The 21,963-nt window shown below is 40.1% G+C and overlaps 3 protein-coding genes across 3 annotated transcripts; 1 reads left to right on the forward strand and 2 right to left on the reverse strand.

Moving 5' to 3' along the window:
- Positions 1-932: 932 nt before the first annotated feature.
- On the reverse strand, positions 933-3,406 carry LOC131932934 (uncharacterized). The gene is made up of 4 exons (XM_059289827.1): positions 3,368-3,406; positions 2,615-2,729; positions 1,808-1,975; positions 933-1,159 (listed from the first exon to the last, which is right to left on the reverse strand). The coding sequence occupies exons 2-4, from the start codon at positions 2,701-2,703 to the stop codon at positions 1,072-1,074; spliced, it is 345 nt and encodes a 114-aa protein (XP_059145810.1). The 5' UTR covers positions 2,704-2,729; positions 3,368-3,406; the 3' UTR covers positions 933-1,071.
- LOC131932939 (pancreatic triacylglycerol lipase-like) lies at positions 3,026-9,624 on the reverse strand. Its single transcript, XM_059289834.1, has 8 exons — positions 9,514-9,624; positions 8,665-8,854; positions 7,916-8,036; positions 6,626-6,854; positions 5,795-5,914; positions 5,449-5,577; positions 3,368-3,639; positions 3,026-3,037 (listed from the first exon to the last, which is right to left on the reverse strand). The coding sequence occupies exons 1-8, from the start codon at positions 9,575-9,577 to the stop codon at positions 3,026-3,028; spliced, it is 1,137 nt and encodes a 378-aa protein (XP_059145817.1). The 5' UTR covers positions 9,578-9,624.
- Positions 9,625-13,707: 4,083 nt separating this feature from the next.
- On the forward strand, positions 13,708-21,504 carry LOC131932935 (transcription elongation factor 1 homolog). The gene is made up of 4 exons (XM_059289828.1): positions 13,708-13,814; positions 20,084-20,213; positions 20,333-20,403; positions 20,539-21,504. Exons 2-4 carry the CDS (start codon positions 20,098-20,100, stop codon positions 20,601-20,603), a joined length of 252 nt encoding a protein of 83 aa, XP_059145811.1. The 5' UTR covers positions 13,708-13,814; positions 20,084-20,097; the 3' UTR covers positions 20,604-21,504.
- Positions 21,505-21,963: the final 459 nt, after the last annotated feature.

Consider the following 21,963-nt stretch of genomic DNA (forward strand, 5'->3'; position numbering starts at 1 on the left):
GATAGCCTCACTCTCCTTGATCTATACTGTAGGCGCCCATCCGCGTTGGTTAGGTGTAAATAAATCAGTGATAACCTGTGATATAGCAATTGTTTTATTCTTGTCTTGTGCCTTGGTTCATTCACATCTAGTTAGCTGTTTTTAAAAATTACCCTATGGATTGGGAAACAAATGTTTTGTATTAATATCATTGACTGATATACTTTTTAAAGTTTGGATGATTTTTTTAAAAAGATATTTCACATATCTTTTTATCTTGTATACTTGATTATATATCAAAGTTTTGTCATTGGTTTTTATATGTAAATTTAGTCACATGACCACATTTTCCCATCCTATTGAGTTTACCAATGGCCTTGACCTTTAAGGCACTCTTTAACTTAAGAGAGCAACATTGTTTTGTTTGTTGTTTTTTTGTTTGCTAGATGAACCACTTCAACATATAACTGCACCAAGCTTTTGTTATACAAATTGAGTTGACCATGTTATGTATATTAGGCAATTACTGTTATTTTTTTATTTTTTTGTTGGTAGATTTTTTTTTCTCTCTCAATAAACCAGTGACTTGTTTTTGTTTGTGGCAAGTAAACTATTTTTTAGATTTTAGCCATGCCTTTGTTTGTTGTTAGTTTTCGGTTTGTTGTTTTTTTTTTTTTTAATTTGTGTTTCAGAAGTTTTAATTTTGCCATCTAACTTAAAATCTACTAGTAATTCGAATTATATTCTAAAATTTAAAAAAAATATTATAAAAGTTGTTTTTCTTTTAAATTCTTTGTGAATTTTACATAAAATTCTCTAAAGAAGGTCAATATTCTATTTCAATTTAATCAGCTTTAAGAATTCACTAACTTAGGCTAATTTTTACACTATGAGTGAATACTAAAATATATAAAACTTATATAATAGATATTTTTATTTACAAAACTGAACAATGAACAAAACATTCATAAACCACCATCTTTTGTTGCTTCATGAATCTTGTTAGTTTGGCTTTATATACATTGTTTCTTATGTTAATAGTTAGTTATTGGTAGTGTCCTTTACTAGCTCGTTGTTGGCAGTATCCACTAACTAACTAGCTGCGGGTAGTGTGAAGTCACCTCCGGACAGTGTGATGCCAGTGGACCTGACTTTAAATGTTTTCCCTGTAAAATATTTTCTGTGGAGAAAAGGTTTGAAGTATCCCAATAATGAGTGGGTGGTAAATCATAACACAGTTGTAACTTTGTTAGGGTAGTTAAGTTATATGAGTCAACTGATTACATAAAAAGATTCTAGAATCCTATTTAGACATAGCAATCTATTGGGCAGATGAATTAATAGTTCATGTTTCTTAACTGCAGCCTATGAAGGGAAGGTGTGGTCAGCACTTTGCCCAGTCGCCTAACATGAGTTAGGTACCCATCAGAGCTAGGTGGACTCCAGGACTGACTTGGATTTGAACTCGAGATTTTCGGGTTAACAACCTAGCGCTCTACCGCATAGGCCACGTCAAACTAATAACATATTCATGCGTCATAGTTGAGTGTCCATAAACTCAAGAAAGTTGGCCTGCAGAATTTAATTAGCAAATGCATACATTTCTAGCAAAAATCTGTAGCCATGACTCGAGAGGCCTGATGCTCGTATGCCCGTGTGAAGTTTCTTTCAGGCATCTCTTGAGGGGAGGCACTGCGCCCCTCCTTTCGAGACACGTCTATCCCCCCCCCCCCCCCCCCCATAGAAAAAGAAAAATATGAAGTATAACCAGTATCCACCCCGCCCGGTGCAAAATGACCGAAGCAAAGTGTGCACGTTTTGTACTCACGTTGGAAAACGTGCTGGACAGTTGACCTCGACCTTCTGCACGAGCACGACCTGGTTTCTCTTGGCGCGGCTGTCCGGGAAAAACTTGAGCTTGACTTGGGTGACCTCGCCAATGTCAAGGTCGCTGATGATCATTTTCTTGACGATCTCGCCCCCTGTTAGTCTCCTTCTGAAAATATGTCAAGTGCTGATTGCTCAGCCATTTTTCTTTTCATCGTTACGGTATGAATCAGCTATAACAAAAGCAGGACTAATTTATACACTGTACAATACAGCCATTACAAAAGTAGATATACTGCAGGTTGCTACGAAAATTGATACAGACATGAAATAAGTAATAGAGTCACAACTAAAGTAATACAGCCATAACAAAAGCGATACAAATCTATTATTTTCTTAAATGTACTATTCAGGGTGTTTCCTTCAACATTAAGCATTACTATTAGGACCACTTTATCTTGCTCTCTAATGGAATCGCACCCATAGCTTTAAACCGCCCAAGAACTAACTTCAAGGCAGATTTTGTGGCTGGAGTTGCCAATGAGCCTCATCTATAAGGGGTTCGAACTCAGGACTTTTGTAGTTAGCAATCATGCGCACTCTTTCCCGATCACGCAAAAAAAAAACTACAAGGCAGCAATTTATTGATGTGTTGCTGTCCCCAGCTAACAAGTCTCGTCTACCCGGGGGGGGGGGGGGGGGGAGAGCTCGAACTCGAACTTTTTCGTTTTAGCAAACATGAGCTTTACCGACCACTGACTTACCAATGAACTAAAGGTCTAGATATTCTTACATTAGCAAAACTTACGAATCTATGTTGGTCCATTCACCAGTTCCTTTGGTCCCACTTAGCTGCAAACTGATCTGGCCAGTTCTGAGTTTCATTTGCTTTGCCATGGTGATGGCGACGAAGTAGTGGTACCCTGTGGTAAAGAAGAGTTTGGGGGGGGGGGGGGGGTTGTAACAGTAGCGTCTCTAATCCATATTCGCCAGTGTCAAAACTGCATGTGTGACGTCATGTCAGATACATTGACGTCAGTGAAACTCTTAACAAATTTGTTTAAATATTGTCAAGTTCGACTACTACTTCGGTACAGCTCATTAGTTTAAGGTTTATGTCCCTTGGGTCTACAGCAGAACGGTAGAGACGGGATGGAGTATTTTGCTGGTTCTAGAACCGAGGTCAAAGAAACATCAACTCTACTTCAGTAATCCCATTTTACGTCCCATTCTGAAGATAACCTTATTTTAATTATTTACACATGTTTGTTAAATTTGGAACATTAGTTTTTTAATTGCACTAAAGCAGGGTTTTCAGGCATTTTTCTAGGGGGAAGGTTCATTAAAATTTCGAGGGGGGGGGGGGGGGTATTGATCCCCGGCCGAAATATTAAAATATAGAACTTATATAGAAATTATATACTTTTACCAGTGTTAACCCAGCGATAGAGTATTCGTAATCGTTCAGACAGAAATATTCTTAGGCAAACAAACAAATGTAACAATGTTTTCAACAAATTTTCCTTGTTTCAACAAAAAACTGGAGATTTTTATTACTTACCACAGAATGGATACGCCGCTGTGGTGTTTCAAGTAAAAAAAAACGCCTCTGTTTTGAAAAGAAGGGGCGGCTGGCATAGTCATTAGCCCATGGTAGGACACGGGTAATTCCCGCAGCCCAGACACTCTCCTCTGGTGAAGTTTTCAAAACTGCTGCATAGGGGAAGCTGGTCATGTGACATTGGCGGCCATTGGAGGCGGAGCTCTGAATGATGGAGGACGTAAACAGAGAGGTGGACCTTTCGTGGCTGCATGTTAGGTCCACCTCGGCGGCTGCCGATGGAAAGAGATGTGTTAGCTTTGGTTAGGTCATTGGTATTGACACACTTACACACATACTGTCAGACATGTAACATAGTGTATGATGTACAGCAGTGGCGTAGCGAGGTCGGGTGTCACCCAGTGCGGCACTTAATGGTGTCACCCCCCAGCAGAGGCGTAGCGACCCTTTCCTTTACAACCCCCCCCCCTCAAATTTTCGATTTGCACCCCCCTCCTCTCAAACTTTCGATTTGCACCCCCCTCACCCCCCCCCCCCTCAAACTTTCGATTTGTACATCTTAAAAGATTATTTAACACTCGAATTAATCACTTAATTAAGTGGAATTATCATTTTTCTCTATATATTTGGCTATTTTTTCCCTTGGTGTCACCTCCCTAAATGGTGTCAGTCATCCGGTGCGGTCCACACCCCCCCCCTCGTTACGCCTCTGATGTACAGTAAGGGAAAAGCTAGCTCCTTAGACCAGATCGTTAATAATAGGGCAGGTGAAGTAGACCAGAGTCTCAAGCTCGAATCCGGGTTCAAGTCAGTAGACCGTCCCTGAGTCCACCCAGCTCTGATGGGTACCTAACTCACGTTAGGGAAACAAAGGCAGCTGGGCATAGTGCTGACCATACTATCCCTTCATATGCCGAGGTCTATGAATCAGATGAACTCTACTTCATCCGCCCCGTAAGTCTTGGGCACGAACGGGAAAACACGATGTACCATACCGATTAAATTCTGCAACCGGCCGATTCTCTATGCGTTTTTTTTATGGGTTGCAATATCTTTCCTTTATTTTGGGAACACCTCATTTAGCCTGTGTATCTCTTTAATAAATACTATTCACTAATTAAGCGCTTTTGGCACCCTAATATCAATCCCATCAGCACTTTCACACAACGCTGTTCAGTTCTCATACATACAGCTGTTTATAAATCACACATAATGCTGTTTGCTACCTACACATAGAGCTCAGTGTTTCTTCCAGGCATCTCTTCGGGGTGGCGGAGCTTCCCCCCCCCCTCCCGAACGAAATGGAATTTATGTAGAAAGTATATACTTTTAACAGTGTCGCCCCCCCCCCCCGGAAGTTTTAGTCCGTCGTCGTCGTCCCCCCCCCCCTCCCCCGAAAATGTTAAGTGCCCCCCCCCCTTTGTCTCTTTCGGAGAAAAAAGTCTGGAAGTAACACTGATAGAGCTGGTTATATTTCTCCCACATAAAGCTGTTTATTTCTCCCACATCAAGCTGTTCAGCACTCACACATCAAGCTGTTGAGCACTCACACATCAAGCTGTTTAGCACTCACACATCAAGCTGTTTATTTCTCCACACATCAAGCTGTTGAGCACTCACACATCTAGCTGTTGAGCACTCACACATCAAGCTGTTTAGCACTCACACATCAAGCTGTTTATTTCTCCACACATCAAGCTGTTGAGCACTCACACATCAAGCTGTTCAGCACTCACACATCAAGCTGTTGAGCACTCACACATCAAGCTGTTTATTTCTCCCACATCAAGCTGTTGAGCACTCACACATCAAGCTGTTGAGCACTCACACATCAAGCTGTTGAGCACTCACACATCAAGCTGTTGAGCACTCACACATCAAGCTGTTGAGCACTCACACATCAAGCCGGTGAGCACTCACACATCAAGCTGTTGAGCACTCACACATCAAGCTTTTGAGCACTCACACATCAAGCTGTTGAGCACTCACACATCAAGCTTTTGAGCACTCACACATCAAGCTGTTAAGCACTCACACATCAAGCTGTTGAGCACTCACACATCAAGCTGTTGAGCACTCACTTGTGATTCCGTTACTCAGCACGTCCTCAACCAAGCCCAGCAGCGAATCTTCCTCGGCGCACCCGGGCTGGTTCCTGCCACCGTTGGGGTAGAAATCCACGTGACCAATGGGCTCTATGATGCCGTACCCTTCCAGAAACAAACATATGTACAGCCAGGGCGTGTCTTGGTTAGCGCTAATAGTATTTTTCTATAACTATATTTTAGGCGGTTCCCCAAAAAAAAAATGCGCAAACGGAAAATTGCGCAAACAGAAAAATTCGCAAATACAAACTAATATTACTAATTTTACTATGTTACTTCGAGGTAGGTAAATCACACTAAGGTCACTGAGATATAGACCTACCTTTGACGGTAGTGTACGGCTCAGCATCCGTGTGGATAACATCCACAAATTTGGCATCGGATGTATCCAATCTGACAGCCGGATCGAACCCTGAGTAATTCGGTTGAGCGGGATCCAGGCCTGTTGAGAATGGGGAAAACGTGTGATATGGTGTTCATATGATGAATCAATAGCGAACATAATCATTGAAACTGCGGATTTTTTTTCCTATTTTTTAAAAATAAATAAGCCATGTATAAAATCAAACAAACACTTTATTTCCAAATTACATAGGGTGATTGTAGATGTTTCGTTGATTAATTGTCGTCTAGCAGTTTCACCTGGTACAGTCTCACCTGCCAATCTCACCTGACACAGTCTCACCTGAAACTGTCTCACCTGCCAATCTCACCTGCCAATCTCACCTGCCAGTCTCACCTGACACAGTCTCACCTGACACAGTCTCACCTGGCAGTCTCACCTGGCACAGTCTCACCTGACACAGTCTCACCTGACACAGTCTCACCTGGCAGTCTCACCTGGCACAGTCTCACCTGGCACAGTCTCATCTGGCACAGTCTCACTTGGCACAGTCTCACTTGGCACAGTCTCACCTGGCACAGTCTCACCTGGCACAGTCTCACTTGGCACAGTCTCGCTTGGCACAGTCTCACCTTGCATATTCTCACCTGACACAGTCTCACCTGGTACAGTCTCACCTGACACAGTCTCACCTGGTACAGTCTCACCTGGCGTAGTCTTACTTGGCACATTCTCACCTGAAACTCTCTCACCTGACACAGTCTCACCTGACACAGTCTCACCTGACACAGTCTCACCTGCCAATCTCACCTGTGATCCTGCTGATCTCCGGTACCAAGGCGCCCACGTAGCCCGCGATGTGGGCGCCGATGCTGTGCCCGATGACGTGCACCTGGTCAGCCCGGGCGCCGAGGGCGTCAAAGACTTCACGGAGCATCAGGGCGGTCTCCGCCCCGACCAGACGCGCGTTGGCCACCGCCTGCGTGTAAGGGAAGCCGGCACCGGCGCTCCAGTCTACGACCAGGACATTCGCTGATGCCTGCAGGAGATAGGTGATGGTGGTGATTGGTGATTATGGGGGGGGGTATAGGACAGAGGCGTAGCGACGGGGGGGGGGGCCAAAATGGGTTGGAAAAAGTTCTCGAAAGTTTGAGGAGGGGGGTGCAAATCGATAGTTTGTCCCCGGGCGCCGGGAAGGACTATTTGGGGAGTAGTGGCTTAACTGTAGTATGGTAATCGCTGGGTTTCAGTACAGCAGCAGATGCAGTTCAACAGATTTAGAGACTATGATTGAGAGGAGCATTAGCGGGAAGCCCAGTCGACTACTACTGTTTTCATTGGATTTCGATACCCGTGGATGATGGGTGAGGATACTACGGAGAACTTGGATACCCGTGGATGATGGGTGAGGATACTACGGAGAACTTGGATACCCGTGGATGATGGGTGAGGATACTACGGAGAACTTGGATACCCGTGGATGATGGGTGAGGATACTACGGAGAACTTGGATACCCGTGGATGATGGGTGAGGATACTACGGAGAACTTGGATACCCGTGGATGATGGGTGAGGATACTACGGAGAACTTAGATATCCGTGGATGATGGGTGAGTGGTTACTATGGATGAGTGGATACTATGGGTGAGTGGATACTACAGAGAACTTAGATATCCGTGGATGATGGGTCAGTGGATACTATGGGAGAGCTTAGATACACGTGCTTGATGGATGAGTGGATCCTCAGTAGAATAGCTGGAAATGTATCTATTTCATACAAAGAAGTCGATTAGTCTGAAAGAAACACTGCTCACGTTAAAGAAAGTAAAGGCGGCTGGGCATTGTGTAGGCTTACTATATAATAATATAGAAAATATATAACCAGTTTACGGCTACCGTGAGTGTTTCGCCGGTCCCCCGGATTAAAAAATGTCTGAAGGAGATCCTGTTTACTTAACCAGTGTGTGCCCCCCCCCCCCCCACCCCCGTCCCCCCTCTCCGTCCCCCTGGAGAAAATTGTGAAAAATGTCTGAAAGAAACCTTGAGTCCCATTACGATGAAATAAAAAAAAAATCTTAGAAAAAAAAGTAGATCAGTTACGTGGGTGAGCAGTGCCTGGGTCATGTTAACCAGAAACTCCATGTCCCCGTTCTGTAGGAAGCCGTGGATGAGAACCTTGATAGGTAGACTCGCGTCCATGTGAGAACCACTGATGCTGGACCTGGTAGTTAGAGGGTTAACAGTCAACAATTGGTGGACCTGGTAGTTAGAGGGTTAACAGTCAACAATTGATGGACCTGGTAGTTAGAGGGTAAACAGTCAAAAATTGGTGGACCTGGTAGTTAGAGGGTTAACAGTCAACAATTGGTGAACATGGTAGTTAGAGGGTTAACAGTCAACAATTCGTGGATCTGGTAGTTAGAGGGTCAACAGTCAACAATTCGTGGACCTGGTAGTTAGAGGGTTCACAGTCAACAATTGGTGGTTAGAGGGTTAACAGGTAAAAATATAATACTTTATAAATGTCGGAAATCCTACGAAAATGTAATTTTTTTCAAGATGGTCACCGTTGTCATAGTTACCAAAATTTTCCAACCAATTTTGTTAAATGAAATACATATGCGGATGCACCTTCAAAAAGTTATAGAGAAATGATTGTTTTCTAACGAGTGTTAGAAAGGTTAATTTTTTTTTTCTTTTTTTTTTTTTTTTTATCGGCGCCTACTCATTTAAATGGTATACAAATAAACAACGGGGTTTGTTGAGGTAGCGGGTGTACCCAGTGGCGTAGCGAGGTCGGGTGTCACCTCATCCCCCCCCCCCATCTCTACGCCTCTGGGTGTACCTACCGGTCGTCCGACTTCAATCTGTCTGGCGTGGAGGGATTCGATCGCGTATACAGCCTGAAGTTGGTCTTGACGTCTGCTGGGTCCGCCGGTAGTCTGTCGGTGTTGTTATAGGGCGGCAAGCGGCTGAAGCAGCCGAGGCGGGGGTAGTAGACTCCCGCGCACCGTACCACGCGGTTGGAGAACTGGGGCACTGGAACAGATAAATTATTAACCCCCCGAAAGAACGTCTACCCTTCCCCGAAGGAAATGGAACTTATATAGAAAATATGTACTTTTATCGGTGTCCGCCCCCCCCCCCCCCCCACCGAAAATTTCAAGTGCCCCCCCGGGAGAAAGAATGATGTCTGAAAGAAATACTGCTCACGTTAAAGGAAGTAAAGGTGGCTGGGCTTAGTGTTGGCCACACTATTCCTTCATATGCCGAGGTGACTGAAACAGGTAAACTCTACATCACCTACCCCATGCATTGTCAGGTTCTAAATTATATTTTTACTTTTACATTTGATTACCACCTCCCCCTTACATACACTACCCACGTATAACATCCTTAAATAAATCACAACACTCCACTCCCCCCCCCCCCACCCCAAACCCTACCTTAAGTGATGCAATGAGCAGACTTACTTCATACCTAACTTAATGTCACCGACATACTTTATAAATAACCATGTTACGGACATACTTTATAAATAACCATCTTACGGACAAACTTTATAAATAACCAAGCAGTTCATCGCTCTTCCAGTCTTCACCAGCAGACGATGCTAGAGTTGTATCCCTGTAATCTATGTAAGATATTCTTTAAAACAGAAAAAAAAATCTTGGAAATGTTTAGCACCTAATACTTACCCCTCTGTCCCCATGTCGTCACCAGGGCCAACAACCCAAAGAAAAAAACAACAAGACGACACATTATAAACTAAACACACTAAAACACGTCAGAGGATTGGAGATCTTCCAATCGCGTCTAACCACTCACGCTGGTTAAAAATAGAACATGTGCATCTCTATGCACCTATTTTTATTTTATCAAGATATAATTCATTTTTATTTCGTATTCATATTTTATTATAATTTATTATGTGGTATGTAAATAATTCTACCTTTTTATAATGAATTTTTTTTTTTTAAAATAGTTAATGATAATTAACTAGTCCTATTGAAGGTTGAACGTGCTATGGAAGCTCGCGTTGTGACGTCATGCGGTAAGATCAACAGGTATAGAAATCACCTGTGCAGACCATGCGAAGAAAACCAGACGACACCTTGCCCCAGATTCTATGAGCTGGATAAAACTCACAGCGGCTCATCCCCGCGGCAATCTCAAGCTATTTTACACGTCGTGTTTTTCTAATTTAGAGCGCTGAAAGTGTGCAACGCCTCTGATTTAATTAAGCTAATTTATAGGCGTGCCTTCTGTTTTAACCACGTGAGCTACATTAGCACGCTATATACTTTGCTTTTGCTAATGTTTATCTGGGAATTTTTTATTTTAAATAGTTTGATTGTCTGTTGATTTTCTTTTTAAAACAACCTAGGTCATGCCTAATTTCGCCTTTTTAAGTCCCTGACTTTGTACTACAACACTTATTTATTAGCTACAAGTACATCAATTGATTAAATTAATGTGCATTTAGTTATAGAGCCCATACATTTCAACATTAACAAAAGCACATTAACTATACAAGCTTCGGTAAGAAATTTTTTTTTATAAAAAAAAATAGTCTAGAGTTGTGCACTGGCTTGTTTTCTCTAAGACATTTTTCTCCTGGAGAGGTGGGGGAGGGGGGGGAGGGGGAACTATTGCTATTGTATCGGTGGGGAAGGGACGGTTGGCATGCTCTCACGGTTAGTACCCCCTCCCCCCTGAGAGATGCCTGAAAGAAACCCCGGCACTGACCTACCCACCAATACCATAGGCCTGTGCCCAGTGGCGTAGCGAGGTCGGGCACTTAATGGTGTCACCCTCAGAGACGTAGCGACCCTTCCCGGGGACAAACTTTCAAGTTTTCGATTTGCACCCCCCCCCCTCAAGTTTTCGTTTTGCACCCCCCCCCCACCCCCCTCAAGTTTTTCTCTATATATTTTGCTATTTTTTGCCTTGGTGTCACCCCCTAAATGGTGTCACCCGGTGCGGTCCGCACCCCCCCCCCTCGCTACGCCCCTGCCTGTGCCTATATATGACTATACATGCTACTTTATACTATACTAGCCATACTGACGGCACACTGCCTTGAAATGGTGGAATGGCTTGTGTGCCCCAGTGACTCCCCTCCCCCCCCCCCCATTCCCAGAGCTACGCCGGCGGGAGCCTACTGCTCCCGCACAGGTCTAACCAAGTCTGACATATCTGCGCAGGTAGGTGCCAGACCAAACGTTGTGCCCTGGTCCTCCAGGTTGAGGGTAGTGCGATAGGCTAACTTCACGTCCACATAAAACAAAGTATAGTTACAGAAACCGAAGCCAAATCTGAAATTAATCCAGTCCTCGGAAAAAACCAGGGCTCTACGTAGGAGAAGGATGACGCAATGCAGCCAAATCCGCAAGGAAGCTTCAGAGCCGACGCCCCTTCTTCAACCGAAGCAAACTAAAATCGAAGGAGGAAGTGGCGCTGGGTGGGACACACTGCGAAAGGGTCACTCTAATGTGACACGCCAGGCGCTTAAGTGAATTCCCCAGGGAATGCGAAAGAGGGGGCCCAAGACAGACCTGAACGCGGGGTCTTCTTGAAGAACTGTAGACAGCAGGGATGTCTTGGGAGGTTGCAAAATCAACAGCCGGGGACCGGACAAAATGGATGGTTATGATTGAAGCCCTATGCTACACACGGAGCAAATAAGATTAAGTAAGTAAGTTCTCGGCGAGGTCAAGTCGGTAAAGCTCATGGTTGCTAAACCGAAAAGTCTCGAGTACGAACCCCCGGGCAGATGAGGCTCGTTAGCTGGGGACAGCCCCTCTTCTAGGAGAGACGACTCCAAAATCAAACAACTGCTGCCTAGTAGTTTGTTCGTGCTTGGACGAAGGCTATGGAAGCAAATCCAAAAAGAAAAGCAAGCTGAAATCGGAGTCAATTGCCTCAATGGCGCATAATCAGTTGACACGTATCCTTAATTGTGATGGAGGCGTAGTCGAGTCGACAAAAGCTTATGGTTGATAAATTCGAAAATGTCTCGAGTTCAAACTCTCTGGCAGATAAGGTTTGATCCCTTCCAACACTAAAAATTAAGAACGAAAAAGAAGAAGAAAGTACTTTATCAGAGGCGTAGCGACCCTTCCCGGCGCCCGGGGACAAACTTTCAATTTGGCGCCTCCCTCGGGAGCAAATTTTCAATTTGCACCCCCCCCCCCTCAAATTTTCGATTTGCACACCCCCCCCCCCCCCAAACTTCCGATTTGCACCCCCCCCCCCCCCACTCACATTGCAAAAATGCAGCTAAAATGACATTTTAATTTGTTTTTACAACCCATTTTGGCGCCCCCTAAGGTCGGCGCCCGGGGACATATGTTCCCCCCTGCCCCCCCCCCCCCACATCGCTACGCCTCTGTACTTTATACTAGGTGACTCAATCATTGGTCGCTTGTGAAATATACACATCTGACACAAAAAAGAACAACTTTTAGGAGATGTAAATAAAGAGAATGCTTATAGATGACGTCACACTGGGGTCATCCATAAATGACATCACGCTTTTTTTGGACGCTTTTTACCTCCCCCATCCCCTTCGACACACGTCGTCACAAAAAGCCAGATCCCCCCCCCCCCTTAAAATGGCGTCACACCTAAGCGTACAACCCCCATCAAAATTGCAGTTGAATTGTTCTTAAAATACGATATTTTTCCTAAATCTTGTCTAAACTCTGTCTATATAGAGTATTTTAATCAATTCCTATTACAATTTATTAAAACAGTTTGCTAAAACGCGAAATAACGGCTAAAATTTGTTTTCTAACATTGCTTTTTTTAAATGCAAAAGTGTGACGTCACACAATCTGAACCCCCCCCCCTCCCTCATCACACGCCGTCACAAAAATACGGACCCCCCTCCCCCTCCAAGTGTGACGTCATTTATGGACGACCCAACTCGTGAGGTGGGGGTTGGACTTTTGCGATGAATTTTGGCTAGAGAAGCTAGAAAAGTGTGAGTCCCACTTTTGCATTTTAAAAAGCAATACATAAAATAGAAGGTTTGCTGTTATTTCGCACTGAACATCTGAAAATAGATAGAAACGTCTCTTATGGACGACTCCTAAAAATTCAACAATTTTTAAAAACTGTTAATGCTGGTAGGCTAGACCTACAAAGCATTGTAATGTTACTCAATCCCAAGCAGGGTTTCTTCCAGACTTTTTTCTCCTGGGGGGGGGGGGGGGGGCACTTGAAATTTTCGGGGGGGGGGGGGGTGGTAAACTTTCTTCGGGGGGGGGGGGCACTGTTAAAAGTATATATTTTCTATATAAATTATATAAATTTCATTTCGTTCGGGGGGGGGGGGTAAAAATTTTTCGGGGAAGCCCCCCCCCTCCCGAAGAGATGCCTGGAAGAAACTCTGATCCCAAGCCTCGGGCCTTACCATACCCCCAGCAATCAGAGTTTCTTCCAAAGAAAGTCTACCGCAACCCCCCCCCCCCCCCCGAACGAAATGGAATTTATATAGAAAATATTTACTTTTAACAGTGTCCGCCCCCCCCCCCCCACCCGGAAATTTCAAATACCAAAAAGAATCTATTGCATTATTTTGCATACTTGTTATCGCTACGCACTAGATTTCTCTAGACTCTAGACTCTAGATCTAATTCTATTTTAAAATTGTTCGGTTATTAGTGCGACTGCGTTTTTAATATGGGGCCAAGCTGCACTAGTTGTTTTAAAAGTAAAAAAATATAGTATGCTATTTTTGTGCGATGATTAATAAAACCATTGTTTGCATAAATTAAAATATTTGTGAGAAACAATTAAAAATACACTGAATGAAGTAATTTATTATAGATAATAGACTTTATTGTGTCACTATTCGAATTTATAAGTCCTTTGATTTTCGCAGCTGAACATCACAGAACACCTGGCCAATGAATTCGCACTAAACACGCTGATGAAAGTAACAACAATCCATATTTGACAATTTATAAAGAAAATAATCGGGTTTAAACACGTAAGTAGATCTAGATTCTACTTCTTTTTTTTTTGCAATAACTAATCTTTTAAATAAACTTTATCTTTAAAAGCATACACATTCGGCTTAAACGTTGTAGATCTGTGATCTAGATCTAGAATCTAGATAATAAAAATGACTGAACACATTTCAAAAAAAAAAAATTCCCTTGAATTCCTGTGTGTCACTACTGTCACTGTCAGTGTGTGTGAAGTTGTAAACTGTGAGTGTGGTGTAGAAATGAATCTAGAGTCTATATCAAGATCTACGTTCTAGATCTAGACCGTTGACTGTACTGTAGGATGTACATTACAGAATCACGGTAAAACTCAATTTTTTGCATATTTTATTTGCTGCTTCACGTTCACCTCCGCCTGAGCATAGACATAGACTGTAGTTAATCTCCTTACCAAAACCGGAAGTCAGAGCCTGACCCTGAAACGTCATGCTCTTTTGGTTTTCGCATTTTAAATGTTTTTGGGGGGGTCCTATATAGTATATACAAAAATGAAAAAACTGCTAATCTAGCAATATCTCATCATTTTAATGCGAAATGATAAGGAAATGGATAATATGGCTTAAATGCCAGAAAAATTTGCGAGATATGTAGTTATAATTAATACAAGCATTGCTTGTTGAGCACTCTCAGGAGAAACTGAACTTCAACGAAAAACGACCGACCACCGTGCAACAGCGCTCGACAGATCCTAGAGAAATATATATTTGAGATATTTACCATGATTAATTACATTGATGATGTTTCCCCTTTGCAAAAACCAATTCACCATAGAAATACCATGCCTCTGCTATTTTTAGTAACGTTACGTCATTGTTACGCTAGTTGTCAGATAGAAACAACTAAATTTTGTTTTTTGCGGAATGCACTGTTAAGTCTAGTCTAGTATTTTAATTATAATTCAGTTGTAGCGTGTGTAGAAATTGTGGACATTATTATTGTATTAAAGTATTAGTAATTTTAAAAGTATATTGATTTTTTTTCTTCACTGCAAGCCAAGTAGGCCGACTGCACTGTTAGTTTTATTGAACATAATTCATGAATGGTCGTTAGACCTTGTAAATACTAGATCTAAATACTTCGTGGCCTACCCGACTGCATAATTTATATGAAATTATATGTAGTTTTTAATTAGGCCTTAGTATTGTATTTTAAACAATGCTCATTCCGAGCCTTTTTTGTGCTAAATCTAATTAGGCCTACTGGCAATTTTTTTTAATTTTTAGACTTGGTCAACCTCGTTAATGCTGTTGTGTTAGTTAAACATATAGGAATTGTGTGTAAAATTTACTCAGTTACTACGTAGTACGATATCAATAAATAAAGTAGTATTTATTTCCTTTTAGCAATCTTTTGATACAAAATGTCTAATATTTTATTTTCCAATACATCGTGGTGTGTGGCAGAGTAAACAGAACGGTGTGGTAGGTGACCTAGAAATTAGAATCTCCGAGTTCGAGTCCGAAGTAAATCAGTTGTGCTTTATTTTATTGTTTCACATAGGAAATGCCACGAGCGGCTTTATTTTGTTTCTTTTTTTTAAATATTTTTTTGATCGAAATAATATTTTATAAAATAATTATTCAAGATTTTTCAAACATTGTCGCTCGCATCGCTCGCGAGATCGACTGCTTACATTTTCTTGTCTGCGGGAGAAAAATGTTGACACGGTCGAGGGTTCACCGTGAGTTCAGCGGGCCTACCATACATCACAGCATTAACGATTGCTGTTAGAGATCGTCGGTGGGCAATCCCACCCCTCCCCTCAAACCAAGCAAATTGTAAAACAACTTAGGGTCATTTTAAGTTCATGCAAGCTTACAGGACTATAGATTTACTACGCATAGCTGGTAAAAAAAAAAAAAAAACTTCGCCTAACCTAATGCTACTACAGAAGAGAAAAATAATTATAGAGTATTTATTTTAAAGTTTTAAAAAAAGTTGATTTATCATCTTACCTAATACTGTATGGTCTTTACAGTTAGAATGCCTAGATCTAGATTTCTGTCAGATCTATTTTTAGTTTTGGATATTAATTTTATTATCATCTTCATGGGTATGGATTGTTCAATTCATCATGGAAGGCCTAATGTCTTAAATTGTACATTATACATAGAATTTATAATAAATATGTCTGATATTTCTTTAATAAACATAATGAATATAACGTTTTATTTCCAACAAAATGTTTTGGTTTTTTTTGGTAACTAAAATACCCAATGTTGTCGTAATTGCTATGACATCATGCTACGAATGGAAAACACAAACCAACGTAACTTTTTGAGCTTTTTTGATGGCGAAAAAGATTTTCGCATTTTAAGAAGTTAATTGGTCATTTTGTTTTTGTTTGTTTTCTTGGCCCCTAATTAAGCTAGACCATTAAATTTGGTCTCAAATTAACCAGTAAGTGATATAGTTTGTAATGATATATCATAAGTGACAGACAATTTTAATTAAATAATTTAATAAGAAAACCTAATAGACTGGCATAGTAGTAGAGTGAGTGAAGTGCCACAGCCGATCACACATAGATCTTGATCTAGCAAAAAATTCCGAACTCCCGATTTTCATCGGGCGCTATTTTGTAACCGTTTCACACAGAAACAAACCGAAAAAAGTGTATTACTCTGCTGTCATTCTACTCTAATATGCGTAAGTCATTTTGTATTCCTATGCATAGAATTTGAGATATTCATATTTTAGTGGCTTCACTACTTGCGATATTTCCCCCCCCCCCCCCCCCCCTTTTTTTCTCTCACGCGATCGCCTGCACCTGTTAGCCTAACGATCATATTTTATATGTCTTAATCCCATTTTAATAGCTAAAATAAATATTTTACACTTTTAAAATTTAAACATGTTGTTGATTGTATTATTATTTAATAGATTGCAAAACCAAATAAAAAACACTTCAATTAAATTTATTAACTTCACATCACGGATGACCCAGTGATAACTCAAGGGACGCAACTATAATAATCATAACAATCGTAACAATCACTAACAAGACATAACCTAACATTTGCTTAGACATGCTTGTATGTGGAGACACAAACTAGTTCTAGAAGAAGTAGATGATCGAAATAATTTAAAACAACAGAAAAATGTATAAACTATACAGATTCTAGACTTAGCTTGAAATATAGAGGATCTAGGCTAGTCTAGCTCAAGTTGTTGGTTAGGCGGCGAGGATAAGCCACCCTAATCGTTATCCAAGCTGCGGCCACCCCCATTTCACCTCTCATGTTGCTTTAATAGCCTTAGCTATAGTATTTACAGAGTCCCGCTCATATGTAGAAGCTATTTATAGTTAATCTAATTTTAAAAAGCTTTGATTGGTTGGTTTTATTCATCTCATCCCGGACCTAGTGTTTTCATCCGTGGGAACTGGGATCACCGGCTGACGTCATACCTCAACTTAAAAATTTAAAAACTTGTCTTCCTAAAGGAGAAAACAAAAGAATTTGACCTGGTTATATTTAGAAATGGACATGCGTACAGCTGATACCGGTAGTTTCGTATAAAACATCCAAACAATTTTTACACGAATCAATAAACGATGATTGCTTCAAGGCTTTGACCGTGCGTGGCACATCACTCTATTTTATAATATTATTTAATATTATGGCCTATTTTTATTAGGCCTGATTAAACACAACTGAAACTCACAAAAACATTAGGAAAACACTAAGATTAGAGCTAGATCTACTTATTTTTCTTATGAATATGAGTTTTAATTAGAAAAGGTAATAAAAAAGCTTTAGGACAGTTCCAATTAAATAGCATGTGATCGTCAGCTGGAGAAAAATCCCTACATGGTTGAGGGTTCACAGTGAGTTCATAACTCTTTAATTAGTCTTTAGCCTAAGACTTTAATTATCCGCATACATCATAGCTTGGGCAATAGCTATTTGAAATGGTGTTGGCCTCAGTTTTTGGATCATTGTGAGTTCATAAAAGTTTATTTATAGTATCATGAGTGGGAGATACTTGTAACAATACAAACTTAACCGCCTTGCAATTGTGAGTTTCGTACTTCACCCATTGCCATGAATATCTTAACTGACACACGAAAAAAGCACATTCAATATTCCAAATTTGAATTTTTTTAAGTTTCGAATAAATTAAATTATCAGAACTTCATAAAGAAATAAGCCCAATGTTTTCCTACCGCTTTTGTGTGTTTCGGTTGTGTTTATAATAAAATACGCTTAACTGGAGGTGAACGTGAAGCGGGGAATAAAATATGCTAAAATGGAGTTTTACCCAGTATCACTACTCTACTAAATACTAAATAAATTTAGATCTAGTAACTTACTCTACTACTAAGCAAGTAACAGTACATCAGAGTACAGACAGGGGGCGAGTGTGTAGTAAATGTTAGTGTAGTTGTGATATATTGTTGGCCATAGGCATTTTGTTTGATAAGATTAAAATAATGGGTTCCATGACAAATGATCTCAGACAAAATATCTCATAGCAACATATTAATAGTGTCTAGGATGATTTTAGTTGATCTGACTTACTTAATTCTCATCACTCCCTGTGGGAGTATAGGGCAGCAACAAATCTCCGCCATTCCACTCTGTCCTGGACGAGCCACTTTAGTTCATGCCAGGTCTTGCCAGTTGCCTGTACTTCTTCTTCCATCTCTCTCCTCCGTGTTCCCAGTGGTCTTCCTCTCTTTCGCTTTCCAGTCGGAGTCTACTTCAGCGCCATGTTGGGGAGTCTTCTTTTGCTCATGCGTATGACATGGCCCAGCCATCTCCATCTCCTCATTCGAACTTCTGAAACAATGTCGATTAATCATGTCCTTCGTCGTATTTCCTTGTTCAGGACTTAGTCGTCCCACTTTATTCTGAGGATACAGAGGGATCTTCTTTCAAAGCTCCTGAGTCAGCTCTCTCCTTTCTTGTTTAGTTTCCATGACTCTGCAGCATATAGGAGTACAGAACAGGACAGAGTGGAATGGCTGAGATTTGTTGCTGCCCTATATTCCACAGGGAGTGATGAGGATTAAGTAAGTCTATCAACTAAAATCATCCTACACACTATTAACATTTTGCTGTGAGATCATTTGTCCATATATATTTTGTCCGTGAGATATTTTGTCTGAGATCATTTGTCCTGTCACCAAAATAATGTGGCATTATTGAAGTGTGATATTTTGGACGATATGATTGTACACTAGGCCAAATTAATTATTAAAAGACATTTTCATGTATAATAATAAAACTTAGGCTTTCAAACATCAATGTGCTGGTTTTGTTAACATTTTGTTTTATTTGATATGAACTGAACAATAGGAATAAGAGACTCAAAAAGAGAGCTACTTTCACTAAACCGCCCCTTACAAGATAAAAAAAATAAGGTCACAAGTGCACCTGACAATTCTTAATTAAACTGACTTAAATAGAAATGGGTACTAAAATTGACGATGACATCATAACTATTAGTTTTGTCTCTCTACAGTGCAATGAAAACAAAACAAAGCTGCTATCTTTTAAAGTTTTAATATCTCTAAAGGGTAATCTCAAGATAAGCTTTTGATATAACCCGGAAATATTTGCTAAGTTTAGAACATTAGGTGTCAATAGTTATTGTAAACCATAGTTTATTTGATCATTTTTAATATAAAAAGTTAATTGTACTAATTAACGTTTTAAGTTTAGTTGACATTAGGAATCATAAATAAAAATATGTGCAGAAAATTGAGAAAAATCAGATATAATTCATTGATCTATTCTAAATATAAATAATAAACTCAACTGTAGTAATTGTTTTTTTTTTTTAAAGAATCACAGAAATAAAAAATTAAAATCTCTGGTGCTAGGCTGTCAGATTGAACAATTATTTCATGGTTTACCTAGTTTTGATTTGTCCATATGAACAGTTAGTGGGAGTCTTTAAATTGAGAGACATTTTTAGTCTGGCTAAATTTCAATATTTTGATAAAATAGAATTTTTTAAGTCCTTTCCACAAAATGTATGGGTTTTTTTTTTTTTTTTTACAAAAAATGATTTTACAAGTGCCTCATTTTTTGCTACTGAACTGGTTGAATTGGTATAATTGCTTAATATATCATTTTTATATCAATTCAATTTAGTTGTATGGCTTCACTCGCTTTAAAAATATCACTGTAGTGCTTAGTATGTTTAATTTTAATGGCTTTAACTTTTTTCTGAATTTTCTAATTCTACATTATTCTTGATTTGGACAATACAGTATATTAAGCGTTTGATTATTCTGCAGGTTGAATTGAAAAAATGGGTCGCAGAAAGAAGGCTAACAAGCCCCCACCAAAACGCAAAGCTATTGTGCCTTTAGACACACTGTTCAACTGCCCATTTTGTAATCATCAAAAATCTTGTGAAGTTAAACTGTGAGTAGGCTACTGGTTATTTATTTTAAAAGTCCTTGTTAATGGTAAATTATGTTTAATGAAAAATGATTGGCAATTATTGTTTAATGTATTATTTTTTTTTTACATTTTGTTTCCAGAGATAGAGAGAGAAACACAGGTGTCATCACATGCAATGTCTGCTTGGAAGATTTTCAAACTAATATAAATTGTATCCTTTTACTTAAAAATTGTCTTAACATTTAAAATTAGTTCATTACACGTGTTCATTTTATGTGTGTGATTGCTTACATATTCAAATAAAATTTTAAAAAATGACAGTGTAAGATCCTTGACTGTCGTCTAGATCTGTCAGAAGCCATTGATGTCTACAGTGACTGGATTGATGCTTGTGAGGCAGCCAATCAGTAGCACTGGTTTCTGTGGCCTGGGTGGGCCACACCTTTTTGTTTTTTTTTAATCACCAATTTAAAATGTTCCATTTATTTGTAGTCAGAGGTCTTACTGGTTTATTTGTTCTCCACCTAGAAGTATTGTTTTTGAACAACTTTTTATCAATGTAAAAAGGGGGATCAAATATGCCAGTGTTGTGTGGAACATGAAGTGAGTTGCATGGAACATGGGTGTGTGGTGTGAGTAATTCTGACCATTAACGTTGCCTATGCTCCACTCTAGGCTTTCTGTTAGATTATTTTTTTTTAGAGTGGTGCCCTTACAGTTGGGGATAGGCTTGAACTTAACATTTTGTTATGGTTTGTGTGATGAGAGATGTTTGTTTTTAGGTTTACTTTAATTTTTAAAAAAAGTAATGGAAAATTATTTATTTGAGCTGATGTTACATTTACTAGGTGAGATGAGAATGATTTGTTTGCTATTAGTTCAGGTTTAAAAAAATTATGTCTCACTGGTCTTAAAGTTTATAGTTTAAAAAAAACTTTTTTTATTTTTTAAAATTTTTTACTAGTATCATGAACTAGTTATAATTCATTTATTTTATGGCTGTGTATGGAGTTATAATTGACTATCACCGACAAAGCTTTTATGAATAATATACAGAACACGCAACCCAAAAGCGGGAAGACAAGTTTGACCTTATGCTTAGTTGACCCCAGTGGTTGTGACCTCCTATTGTATGACAAAGAGGAGTTGAGTGGAATGTTGTGGTGGGGTGAATCTTGCTGTATGCTGTTGATCAGAGGTGTGGATGCCTTGTATAAATTCCTGTTGTGTGTTGCTATTGTGTGTACTGTTGCACAGTCAGCTTATTAAAACTTTACACATCCAGCATATTTGCATGGTGTTGCTCATTTGATTTCTGGCTGTTTTTTTTTTTGTTTTTTTTTACTGTTCTATTTAATTTAAAATTTCTACTAGATGGTGAAAAAAGCAAATAAAAACATTCATATCTTGAGGGTTGACAACTTTTTGCCAGAAATTGCAATGCAGCGCAATTAGCAGTGCTTCTGTGGTTACTGCTGATTTTTAAAGTTACCATAGGCGATCCATAGGGGCAGATGAAGTAGAGTTCATCTGTTTCAATGACCTCGGCTTACAGAGGGATAGTAAAGCCAGCGCTCTTCCCAATCTGTATTGTTTACCCTGACATAAGTCAGGAACCCTTCAGAGCTCTGGGAAGACCTACAAACTCAAACCTGGTATTCCAGCTCAAGACTTCAGGATTAGCAGCCTTTGGCTCTACCATCCAACCACACCTGTCCAATATTCTAAGCACAACACATTGTGTTTCACTATCTTGATGGTTGAGGTCTGG

The sequence above is a fragment of the Physella acuta genome, unplaced genomic scaffold, assembly GCF_028476545.2.
Source record: "Physella acuta isolate Inbredline_101_S28 unplaced genomic scaffold, ASM2847654v3 ptg002325l, whole genome shotgun sequence".
In the NCBI taxonomy this organism is placed as follows: Eukaryota; Metazoa; Mollusca; class Gastropoda; family Physidae; genus Physella; species Physella acuta.